Source organism: Cucurbita moschata, unplaced genomic scaffold (assembly GCF_002738365.1).
Source record: "Cucurbita moschata cultivar Rifu unplaced genomic scaffold, Cmos_1.0 Cmo_Scf00072, whole genome shotgun sequence".
NCBI classification, from domain to species: domain Eukaryota; kingdom Viridiplantae; phylum Streptophyta; class Magnoliopsida; order Cucurbitales; family Cucurbitaceae; genus Cucurbita; species Cucurbita moschata.
Window position 1 is genome coordinate 522694 of NW_019268588.1, and position 13027 is coordinate 535720.

Here is a 13027-nt window from a genome sequence, read left to right on the forward strand (position 1 = left end):
AAATACAATAAAGAATATTAGTTAAAGGTTTTATTATTGATTTCAGGTATGTACGAAAAATATATTTTGGAAGCACTGACTAATCGGGTATATCTACCCTATATATTTCTATAGGTTGTTTACAAAATATCGTTCAAATATATCGCTCCGAGATTTAGGTATCATGTTTCATATCCCATCCTTCTCTCTTTCTCTCTCTAGAAATCCAGGCAGACATTTTCTTATGGGAGCAACCCAATTATTTTTTTCTTTTTTTATTAGAAAAAAAAACAGCCAAAACCCTAAATAAAAGACAGGTCACTCACACAGAAAAAGAAAGAGAGAGAGAGAGAGAGAGACAAACTCTTAATCCTTTTATGTTTTTTTAATAAAGGAAAAATGAAATAAATAAATAAATAAATAGTGTTTCTTTATTAATAAAGGAAAATTAAAAGATAGAGGACACTAATACACTTTACGCCTCATAATATTGAATAACACAAAAAAATTAAAAAATTAAAAAAAAGAAAAAGAAAAATACACCCACACCCACACCCCAATGAATGAAGTAAAGTTGGTGATAATTACCATCATACCCCTCCCTTTTCTTTTCTTTTCTTTCATGTGATTGCCTCCTCTTCATCGTGACTTTGCGGTGCCCAAATTCCTTTTCATTTCCCTCTCTCTCTCTCTCTATATATATATATAAATTTCTTATTTTTCATTCTTTTTAGGACTTTAAATTAACTACTAAATTTAATTTACTTTACCTCTACTAACAATTTTTAAATATCAATTTATATATATTTGTTATTATTTTAAATGATAATGGTTTAATTTTTTCATTTATTGTTTTATTTTGAATAATCCCATCTTTTTAAGATAAAAAAAGTCAACTTTTTACCCTTTGAGATTAGATGAAATAGATGCAATTTTTATTATCATTGATTTAAAAAAACACAAATTGATTTAGTAACGTAATATAATTCAATTGATATGAATATATTTACTTTCGACTGAAAATTTAAAATTTAAAATATTCATTTTGTTGAAATAAAAAATAAAACAAAACTTTAAGAAATGAATTAAAAATGGCTTGTCTTAAAATAAATTAAAAATTCTTATTATTAATACTCATGTTCATGTTAGTATACTTTTATGATATTTTATTGATTTCTTATTATATAAATAAAATCAAACATATAAGAATATGACGAAAATTCAACATAATGTTAGGAATAATTAAGATTTGAAAGGAAAAATCCGGTGCGGTCAGGTCCATGGAAGTGATATGAGAACTGTGGGCCCAAAATTTGAGGCCTCGTGTTCAGGAATTGATGCCACCGCGCTTTGTATAACCCTACGTAATTCCTACGTATACACGTGTGCTTTCATTTGGTCATTATTATTATTAATTATTACTATTATTATTATTATTATTATTATTATTATAACTTTTCTTTTTGTTTCTAATCAATTTTCATAATAGGTCAACAATTTCTTAAAATTTAAATTACACAAATTTATTTTTATAACTATAATAGTAAAATATGAATATTTATATTACTATGGTGTTATTATTAAAGCCTTTATTTGATAATTATTTTTTTAAAAAAATATTTAATGGTAAAAATTAAGTTTGTTGGCTAACAATATTTAATATTATAATTTTAAAAAAATTAATTTATTACAGAGAGTAAAAAAATTTGATATGTATACTTGCAATAATGTAATAAATAGTTTTATGCAAACCCACACACGAAAAAGTATGGTCTGATGCCAATATCGTACATTTTCGACCGTGCAGTGTTATGATGTTGACATGCTCTTAAGGGAAACTCGAGTTTCATTTCTATTTTTTTACCCTACTTTGATGTTTCGTTGGACCTTAGGTAGGGTTTACGTTCGCCAACCAAACACAACTCATGTGGAATGTAAGCTTGTTCAACTACATACGTCGTCTATGCGTGCATATTCAATCATATACAGCCTATCTGACTTGCCTCATCAACCATCGTAACTCACATGGTCGTGTCAATCAAGAATGGAACTATGTGTCGTTCATATCATTGGTGCATCTCGAACATCTATCCATTTGGGTTCTATTGAGGCAAGGACCCTCTTGTGTCCATGCTAAGTCATTTACGAAAATTGTACTTGATAACAGATGCATTTTCAACCTCCGACACATGACAAGGGTGCAATGTTGGTACACTCATGCCATCTGACATTGTCCTTGAAAAACTATTTCAAAGGAAGTCGCTCGAGACACTCATCTTGCAATCTTTGCCTCACTATGACACATGTATGTATTATAGGGCAGCTCGCTTAGGCCACTAGGGGTGGTGGAAAGCCTACCCCTAATGTACATTATAAGGTATTTTTTGTCTTGCAGCAATAGACATGATTCTAGCGAATGTTCATAGATCTCATGGAGTGTCTGCTCGGTGTCCATTTGACACCAAATTTGGTGAGGTTTCATCTTTCGTATGGACAGACTTAAGTTTAGAACCACAACCCAAACTCCTGTCGAAACCCCGACATTTGAGGTTAAGGCCTGTGGCTTTACTCGACCCTTCATCAAACCTATCTTTGACCCCCTTGTCTATTTTTTGCCTCTATCTTGTTTATGTCTCAGCTTGGCTCAAATGCACTTCTTCCTTGGTGTGTTAGATGATGCACCGTCCTCCTCAGTCGCATTCTAGCACTTGACTACCTTGGCCCTCACATGACCGGATGGAAGCTATTTGAGGGTTGTCGTCTTGTTTGACTTTGTGTGAGAGTTACGGCCTACTTTTTTCTTAATGTGGTTGTGACATTCTCCCCTACTTAAACTAATCATCATCCTCTCGATGACTTTCTTGGGGACATAATAACACCAGACATTCTCCCCCACTTAATATCAGCATTGTCCTTGATGACGATCCAAACTTTGGAGTGGCTGCTAACTAACCCGTCGGAAATAGCATGCTTTAGAACGAATACGAAACTTGCACACTACTTATGGGTTATCCTACTGATCTTCTCTTGGTCTCCGAAACTTGCAGCATAAGCACAAAAAACACACTACCCAATGGTTATGGGCTATTCCACCAAGGATCTAACTCGCCCTTTTCTCAAATTCGACCTTGTACTCACTAAACAAACCATGGAAAAAATAGCACCAACATCTCTTCACCTAAACTAGGGGGAGTGTGCCCCAAGCATGGCCATTTGGCCTCACACACTCATATTCTAAGTCGCAGATAATGGTGCACTCCTCAAGATGAGGCTCACAAGCCAACCACGACATGACTTATCCTGGCACCAACCCATACGGTAGCGAAGTTTGGAATCTTGTAACACAATCCCACGTTAGACATTATACTTTAGCCAACTTTTCACAGGCTATCTTCATGTGGCACTCGCTACCTTAACACTTCTCTTGTTATAGGTTCATTTATTTGCCCACGTCCAAACCTGATGCTCTCTTCTTGAGTGAATGTTGGTTTTGACACGCTTGTGAAGCCCCTAGAATACATGTGTGCTCGCTTCTTAGAGCACTCTCATACAATGAGCAACCCATTCTCTAGGGCTCTCTCACATTTAAACTTAATGTCTCATCAGCAGCATGTTGTACCCCAAAAGGACATGCATTGCATAACTTAGCACTTAGCCGGTGCCTGCCTCTCATTTGATGTTCGACCTTTTCTTTTACAACCATTGACACTATTCCTCTACTGTAAATGATTCTTTTGAATACACGACACCTGATGTGTCTTGACAAACCCTTGGTGGATGAGATTGGTTCTTATTTCATGACAGGTAGAACTCCCGTCATTTATGTGTCACCTAACTTGTTCCCCAGGTTAGAATAAGTGTTGCACAATCGTTGTTTCACTTCCGCAAGAGTGCAATTGTGACACCTGACACCCTTAACCAACCCTTTAATGAAGAAAAATAGTCACAAGAGACGAGCTTGAATCCAAGTCTACCTTTGATTATAAGTAGCTCGTATGGGCTGATATTCAAGGCCATGTCAAACACCCTTGGGCAACCTTTACTCTTCAGCCTTCAAGGCCACAATCGACTGCACAAGGGGTCGACCATTCGTGATTTGGATGCTACCATAGAGGACAACTACCTTGGATCCCAGTCGTACTTTAAACGGCTTGGACTTTTGGCTTCAAACATGACTCAGCCGATTATTTTACCCCTAATAAGAACAGCTAAAATTCGAATTGGACCGTAACTTTTTCGTGGACACAAATCTATATCTAAAAAATAAAATTTAAAAAAGGCGTTCGTATATTGAAACGAATCAAATTTTCTTTTTAGCATTGAAGGCGAGTTTTCACAAAGAAAATTAGTAAAGGTACGATATATCGTACGGTGGGATGAGTAATGAAAAAGATGTTATATGGGCATGAGAAGTGACCAAACAAAACAAATATTTGGACTTTAAGAAATAGCCGTTGTTGAAAACATCAAATTATTACTTATTTATTATTGCAATACAAAATAAAAAGAAAATTCACAATAATAATAATAATAATAAAGGGAAAAAAAATAAAAAGAAATCAAAATCTAGTTTTTTTTTTTCCACCTTTGTTATCATCTCATCTCAGAATCTTTTTAAAAGGAAAATTCACAATAAAAGTAATTAAAAAAAGTAAAATATTTTCTTCTCTAATTTTTTTTCTTCTTAAAGATCATGATCGTTTTTTTTTTTTTTTTTTTTTTTTTGTTAAAATTTGATTCTAATGATAATTACGTATTTAGTAATTGATAAAAATGTGTATTTATTATGTATATCTCAGAATTTAAAATTTAAATTCGATACCGGCTATCTTCGATATTCCTCTACATCCCTAGTATTACGGTCATGCTCGTCCAAGACGTATTGTCTATGACAAACCAAACTCTTTATGCCTTTTCATGTTCTAATGTTTTACTTTTTGTATTTCTAGGAAGTATGACGTTTCGAAAAAATCATGTCTAGGCTTGCCAGACATGAAATGTACTAGGGGGATATGCTTAGTTATCAACTTCTCCCTATCAATAGTTATATACTGTGAGCAGTTGTTATTACTGTTTTGCTTGCATATATAACACCTCTTTCAAAATCTTTTTTTTTTAAATCTCTCTCTACCCTCTTTTTCTAAAACCTTCTTCTTAAACCGAGGCCAGAAGCTCGAGCATACGTCGCTTGGTTGTAGGCGACAAAAGAACAAATTAACTTAGCTCACTTGCTGTTGGAAAATGAGTGTTGCACAATCGTAAGTCCGTTGCCATCAAAAGTGCGATTGTGACGCCTAGCACATGACAGTATTACTTAATTATTTAAAGTATTTTGAGAGTGACGACTATCTCCACGAACCAACACAAGTTGTTATTTTAGTATATTTCGTCCTCATTTACCAATTTATCAAAATTCATGTCTACACAATTCTGACTTTTCTATTTTAATTAAAAAAAATGAAAAATCAAAGAAAAAATTAATTATTTTCTTTTTCATTTTTTAATTTTTAGAAACATTAAATTAACTATTTTATATGGGAAATTAGTATTAACATAATTGATAGATTGTATTTATCTTTTATTTATTTTTAAAAAAATTGTTTTTCAATTAAATATAAAAGTAAAAATGAGATGGCCAAACAGAGCCTAGAAAGTGTAGGCCTGGGGCAAGGGGGAGTACAGAAGAAGGGTACAAAATGGTAATTTCACAGCGGCGCATGTTCCCAGAATAGTAATTTTCTCTTCTTTTAACAACGCTGAAAGGAAAAAAATAATAATTAAAAAAAAGCGATAAGACACGCAGCCTGTGGGCCCCACCTTTGTTCTTCCCTCCCACAGAATTTTCAGTCGTTTTAACCTTATTTTGTTTTCTGTCCGTTAGACCCAGATTCTCTCTCTCTTCTTTCTCTCTCCTGATCTCAATTTCACCCTGCTTTGTAACATGACCAGTAGCTGTTGCTTTTGCATTACGAATCAATTTCACCGGTGATGAATCCAGTCACGGAGGCCCTACCGCCATTGCCGCCGCAGCCCCACCGTCCCTCCACCTCCTGCGACCGTCACCCACAAGAACGTTTCACTGGTTTCTGCCCTTCATGTCTCTGCGAGCGTCTTGCTGTTCTAGAACCTTCTTCGACTTCTACCTCTTCTCGAAAACCACCGCTTAACTCCTCCGCCGCCGCTGCCGCTTTAAAGGCCATTTTCAGACCCTCTGCCGGCGCTGGTTTTCCCTCGGCTGCATCTGGCCGGAATAAACCGTCCTCGTTTTTTCCTGAGCTTCGTCGGACTAAGTCGTTCTCGGCGTCAAAGAACGAAGGGTTTTCCGGCGTTTTTGAGCCTCAGAGGAAATCCTGCGACGTTAGGGCGCGGAATACTCTGTGTACTCTTTTCACTCAGGATGATGAACGGAATCCGTTGAAGAATGAAGCTCCTCCGGTTAGTAATGGCGGTGTTCACATTGAGGATGAACCGAGAAACTTGGCTTCTTCGTCTGAGGAAGAACAAGACGAAACGGAAACTGAACCTGAAATTGAGATTTCTGTGGAATCCAATGCCGGTAACGTAGTGGACGACAGAGTTCAAGAAATCGTTGAAGAAGATGAAGAAGAAGAACAAGGCGAGGAAGAGGATCATGAAGAACCAAGTAGGGCGGAAACGGAACTGGTTCAAGACGATTTCAAGAGCATAAAGGATCACATAGATCTCGATTCCCAACCTAAGAAACCCTCCGGTCGTGATTTCAAGGAGATTGCCGGCAGTTTCTGGTCCGCCGCCTCTGTTTTCAGCAAGAAATGGCAGAAATGGAGAGACAAACAGAAGCTCAAGAAACAGAGAAATGGCGGTAGCTCCGTTGCATTGCCGGTGGAGAAGCCGATCGGCCGTCAATTCAGAGAAACTCAGTCGGAAATCGCCGATTACGGCTATGGCCGCCGATCTTGCGATACTGATCCTAGATTCTCCCTCGACGCCGGCCGAATCTCCTTCGATGATCCTCGTTACTCCTTCGAAGAACCGCGAGCTTCTTGGGATGGCTATTTAGTAAGCCGTACTTTCACCAGAATGCCGACGATGCTCTCTGTTGTTGAAGATGCTCCGATTCACGTTTCTCGAACCGATACTCAAATTCCGGTTGAAGAGCCTGCAATTCCCGGCAATGACGACGAAACCGTCCCTGGTGGTTCAGAACAAACCAGAGATTATTACTCCGACTCCTCTCGCCGGAGAAGAAGCCTCGACAGATCAAGCTCGTTAAGGAAGACGGCGGCAGCCGTCGTAGCGGATATGGACGAGGTCAAATCATCCTCAAACGCGAAAGTCTCTCCGGCCACCGCCGATTTCTTCTCCGGTCCAAAATTGGTAGTTCCAGACAAAATCCAAAGAGATTCCAACTCGAATTCCTTGCGAGACGACTGTTCGGAGACCTTCGAAATCCCTTTCAGAAACGGCGAGCGTAAGGAGGCGAAAAAGTCCCGGCGGTGGGGCAAAGGCTGGAACATTCTGGCGTTTATCCACCGCCGAAACGGCAACAAATACGAAGACGACGACCGATACAGCAGCAGAACGAACGGCGTAACCAGATCCTTATCGGAATCATGGCCGGAATTTCGAGGCGATCGAAACGGCGACGTTAGAGCAATCGGAGGAATCGGGGGAACGGGGTTTAATCCCAAAATGATGAGAAGCAATAGCAGTGTGAGCTGGAGAAGCTCGCAGAGCAACAACAATGGCGGATCGTTTGGGAGCAGCATGAGAAAGAGCAACAATGGCGGATTGTGGAGGAAGAAGAAAGAAGATTTGGTGTTGGAGAGAAATCCTAGTGCGAGATATTCACCGAACGAGGTCGTCGACAATGGGCTGTTACGATTTTATCTTACGCCGATGAAGGGTGGTGGCAGCCGTCGTGGGGGGATTGTGAAGAACCGGCCAAATCCGGCACAGTCCATTGCCAGAAGTGTACTGAGACTGTACTGAAAAATCAAGAAGAAGATGAAGAACATGATCAAAAGATGGTGTAATGTTTTTGTTGAATTTGGTGGTGAATTTCTGTGTATTTTTTTTGTTGGAATTGGATTAAAAAAAAAAAAAAAAAAAAAAAAAAAAAAANTTTTTTTTGTTGGAATTGGATTAAAAAAAAAAAAAAAAACAAAAACAAAAACAAGATCATGAACACTTTATTTCTTGCTGCTGCTAATTATGATTTTACCATAAAACTCCCAAATTTACTGAAATAACAAAGATTTCAGTGTTTCTTCTTCCTTTAAATTCTTCCATGTTAATATGTTATTAAAAAAAAAAACATATATATGAAGGGTTTATTTTATTTATTTTTAAATTTAATGTTCTCTATTTATAATATTGAATCTTTAACCAATTCCCTATTCAACCTATGCTTGAAGGCAAGACGTGCTAGATAAATTCATAGGTTGAAAATCATTAACCGAACGGACCGTGTTAAGTACACATCCACCGTGGAAGTGTTCTAATTAAGTTGCACATTTCTTTTTTCTGTTATTTTCTTCTCCCAACAATTTCTTTGGTTTTTTTACTCCACGATTTCCTCAGATTCGCTCAGACAAAGATAAATTAACTCATTCATTGAAATAAGATCTACGCAAGGAATAGCACTCTTGCAAAAACAAGAAAGTGATTGTGCGGCACTTATTTTAACCCAACAAATAAGTCAGCTGTGAGAAATTCGGATTTTGCGGACAACGCCGGCGTATGCTTGAGCCTTGAGTCACGTTTGCGAGAAATGTTATAGAAAATGTAAGCGACGAAATACATTTGAAAATAATTTGAAAGAACCGAAGAAAACAACGTTATATGTCTATAAGTAAAAAAAAAAAACACCATAGAATAAATATCATATAACTAAGGGACAGAAGAAATTGACAACTAACCACACCCATTTGTAGTACATTTTAGAGCATTTTAATCTTGACCTGTGTACACATGATTTTGGTAAACAATCAGAGCACTCCAATTATTACCCAACATGAAGTAGTAAAAAACTATTTAAGACGAAAGTATTTAAAAGAAGTTTGGAACAGTCATATGGCCATAGAGAACACGTCCTTTACAAACATGACCAGAACATCGGACATGCGGACATAAACAACACACACGTCAAGAGAGAAGAAGAAAACAAAAACAAAAATTGAGAACACAAGAGATGGAAGAGTCAAAGCAATCAGACATATTTTATTAAAAAAAATAATATTTATTAATAAATTTTCAGACAATGTTTTTTTTTACTGAAAAAGCTAACTTTAGACAAATTTGTGTCTAAAGTCAAAAAGAGACACATTATAAAATTTTAAAATAAATATATATGTTTTAAAAAATTAAAAATTAAAAAATGATAATAATATTTCACCAATAATTCAATTTTTTATAATTTATTTATCAATAAATAATGAATTTCCTGCTAACACATTTTTTTAAATGGTTATTGGGACGAGAAATAAAAATAAATATCAATATGTTTAATTATCTGTATTTATCTATATAAAAAAAAATTATCATCTAAAATGGAAAAGATAAAAAAGAAGGCCCAATTGTGGAATTGGGCTTCCCCAAAGATATGAATTGCCCTAAGAGGATTGTATATAATACTTGTTTATTTAGAATTAAATATTTGGTTACTTAAACTATAATAATAATAATAATAAAATAATAATTAATTATGTTCTAATAATTTTGAGAATTTGATAATTATTAATTTGGACAACCATAAATATTAGGTTAGGTTAGTGATAAGCGCGAATAATGTTGGATTTTGCAAAGGTAGAGGTCCTTCTAGAATCCTTGCAAACGTTCACAAAGAAAACTAACTTAACGAATTGATTCCAACCAAGAGTTGGTTAGAAGATGAATGACTTTTAGATCGAACTTGGAATCTATGCTGGTCACTCTTAGATTCCAAGACAACTCACTCAATGTATAGGTTTACACATTAAACCTGATAAGGTTTGAAAAAGAATAACACAAAAAAGTATAAAAAAAATACAAAGGTTTTGTTTGTATTTAACAATGATCCTCGGACATGAATATTACTTGCCTTTAAATGTATAAAGATTTTTGGACTCAAAAGTTTTTGTTTCAACTTGTACGCTCTAGCATTTGAAGATGCAATGTATAGGCCTCTTGAATCTTCTTAACCTTGCTACTTGTAATCGGTCATTCGGGTACATGCAAAGGGTCAATAGTTGAATTCATATGTTTTTTTTTTTTCTGAGTTTGAAAAATCGAAAAATTTAGATTGGTTATAAATTGACATTTTTTTTATTGAGATCATTCTGACATTAACTAGATTAGATATTTGACGTTTGTTACCGATGATAGTGATACATTGTAATTTGTGCATGTTTGATATTTGAGTTTTATAACAGTTTAATTATTAATGTAATGTACCGCAAATAAATATAATTTTTTAACCACTTTTTTTTTAAGGTGAGCACAAATGCTTCTTTACTACATTTTAAAAGTCATCTTACAAATAAACATACATGGTTTTATATAGCCTTAAAATCAAACTATTAAATGCACAGAGTAATATTCAAGGTCATAATTAACCATGGTGTAAATGTAATCTAAAATAAATAAAAAGTCTTAAAATATATTAATTAAATACAATTACTCTAAATTGTAATTGACCCAAAATTTATAACGTGAAACTTCATTCTACTTCAATGTAGCATGAATTAAAATATCTTTCGATAATCTCAATAGTATTTTCTTCGATCTTCATTGAAATATATTGTATAATTGATGTTTCTTGGTTCGCAGCATTTCGAAACCGCTGTAGAACGCTAGCGAAAATGCGCCGGTGTCGCGAAATGGGTGCCCAACCATCGAATTGGGGCATTCCCCACCAGAATGGCGAGAAATAATTTTTTGGCAACGTTGCGAACCCAACAAACCACCTCGGAAGAGTGGGCCCTTAGTTATCTTAAGAGCCGCTTAGGTGGAACAAACTAATTTAGATTGTAACCTAGGAAACTGAACTAACCTAAGAGCAGCTTAGGAAGAACTTACTCTAAAAAAGAATAAGACACTGAAAGAATGAAATCATAAGACTTAAATATATTAGTAACGAAAATATATTAGTAAAAGTGATGATTATAGAGTGTCTTGCTACTTCCACCCCTCAAGAAACCACAACCACGAACTTCCAAAACAAAATCGGGTGACACGTGGACAGTTGGAGCCCACCGTTCCCAGTACACGGGATAAGGAATAGATAAGGCTTCAACTCACAACAGCCGTCAGATGGATTCGTCTCACAATCCAACGGACATAAAATCCTCACCAACAGATTATGTGGCACTCGCCGATCACAATACCCTTCTCAAAACCACATAAAATCCGAACCACAATCCCTACTTCCATCTCATTCTCCTTCCTCAATCCCCCGTTCTCGACTCGCCGTCGTAATGGCCGCCACTTCCGCCGCCACCTCCTCCTTCATCGGAACACGCCTCGCCGACGTGCGGTCAAGTTCCGGCCGAGTCCAAGCCCGATTCTCATTCGGCAAAAAGAAAAGCCCGGCGAAGAAATTGCCTTCGTCAAAGCAGATTCCCGACCGACCTCTATGGTTCCCCGGAGCCAAGGCGCCGGAATGGCTCGACGGAAGCTTGGTCGGCGACTACGGATTCGATCCGTTCGGATTGGGGAAACCAGCAGAGTATCTGCAATACGATTTGGACTCGTTGGATCAGAATCTGGCGAAGAATGTGGCTGGAGATCTAATAGGGACGAGATTTGAGAACTCCGAAGTAAAATCGACGCCGTTTCAACCGTACACGGAGGTTTTTGGGTTGCAGAGATTTCGTGAGTGCGAGCTGATCCATGGAAGATGGGCAATGCTAGCAACCCTCGGCGCTCTCACCGTTGAATGGCTCACCGGCGTCACTTGGCAAGACGCTGGAAAGGTCAGTCGGTTCCATTTGACATTTTCAGTGTCCTGTTGTCCAATTGATTGTCCAATTTTGAGCATAATTTCTGGTAGCTTTCTAGTGTCCTATTGTCCAATTTGAGCATAATTTCGGGTAGCTTTCTTTTAGATTTAGACCGAGTGAAGCCTATATCAATAGAGATTTATTTATTACTTATATCAAACCTTTAATTAGCTAATTTAGACCTATGGAGCCCTCGAACAGCCTTCCGTTTATCGAGGCTCGATTCTTTCTTTGGAGAAAATTCTCCATGTTAAGAATCACGATATTTGAGCATAATTTCGTGACTCTCGAGAATGGTATAATATTGTCTACTTTGAGCATAAGTTCTAGTAGCTTTGTTTTGGGCTTTTGAAAAGGCCTAATAGTACTTGCTAATATGGGACTCCCTTCCAACGAACTTGGTTGCAGGTAGAATTGGTGGAAGGGTCATCGTACCTCGGGCAGCCGCTTCCGTTCTCGCTCACGGCATTGATCTGGATCGAAGTTCTGGTGATCGGATACATCGAGTTTCAGAGGAACGCGGAGCTAGAGCCGGAGAAGAGATTGTACCCTGGAGGGAAGTTTTTCGACCCGCTGGGGTTGGCGGAGGATCCGGAGAAGAAAGCTGTTCTTCAACTGGCTGAGATCAAACACGCTCGCCTCGCCATGGTTGCCTTCCTTGGGTTCGCTGTTCAAGCTGCTGTGACGGGGAAAGGGCCGCTCAATAACTGGGCCACCCATCTCAGCGACCCCCTCCACACCACCATCATTGACAACTTCTCCTCTTCCTAACCTCTTCTCTACTTCCTAAACAATGCCATGACTTTGTAACTACTTTCATTCCAAATTCGTATGTCAAATTATATTGATAACTTGTCCGGACCCAAAAAAAAAAATTAACCTTAAGTCGTGACTAACAAGGACTGTATGCAAGAAATACAAAGGAAAACATTATTTAAAAAATGAATAATTTATTTCGTAAGAAAAGCGTCCCAATACAAAAAGGACATAGGTAAACTTTTTTAGACAAGAAAAGAAAACATGAAGGACAAAGGACGCCCCATGACACGCTTCCTCTGTGACAACCCACATCGTTCAACGTGCCCTCT

At 37.2% G+C, this 13027-nt stretch overlaps 2 protein-coding genes across 2 annotated transcripts; both read left to right on the forward strand.

Annotated features, from left to right (window-relative positions):
- The first annotated feature begins 5841 nt into the window (after window positions 1-5841).
- On the forward strand, window positions 5842-8051 carry LOC111438188 (UPF0503 protein At3g09070, chloroplastic-like). Its single transcript, XM_023076143.1, has one exon. The coding sequence runs from the start codon at window positions 5968-5970 to the stop codon at window positions 7948-7950; it is 1983 nt and encodes a 660-aa protein (XP_022931911.1). The 5' UTR covers window positions 5842-5967; the 3' UTR covers window positions 7951-8051.
- Window positions 8052-11342: 3291 nt separating this feature from the next.
- On the forward strand, window positions 11343-12821 carry LOC111438232 (chlorophyll a-b binding protein CP29.1, chloroplastic-like). Its single transcript, XM_023076196.1, has 2 exons — window positions 11343-11912; window positions 12348-12821. The coding sequence occupies exons 1-2, from the start codon at window positions 11415-11417 to the stop codon at window positions 12708-12710; spliced, it is 861 nt and encodes a 286-aa protein (XP_022931964.1). The 5' UTR covers window positions 11343-11414; the 3' UTR covers window positions 12711-12821.
- The last annotated feature ends 206 nt before the right edge of the window (window positions 12822-13027 follow it).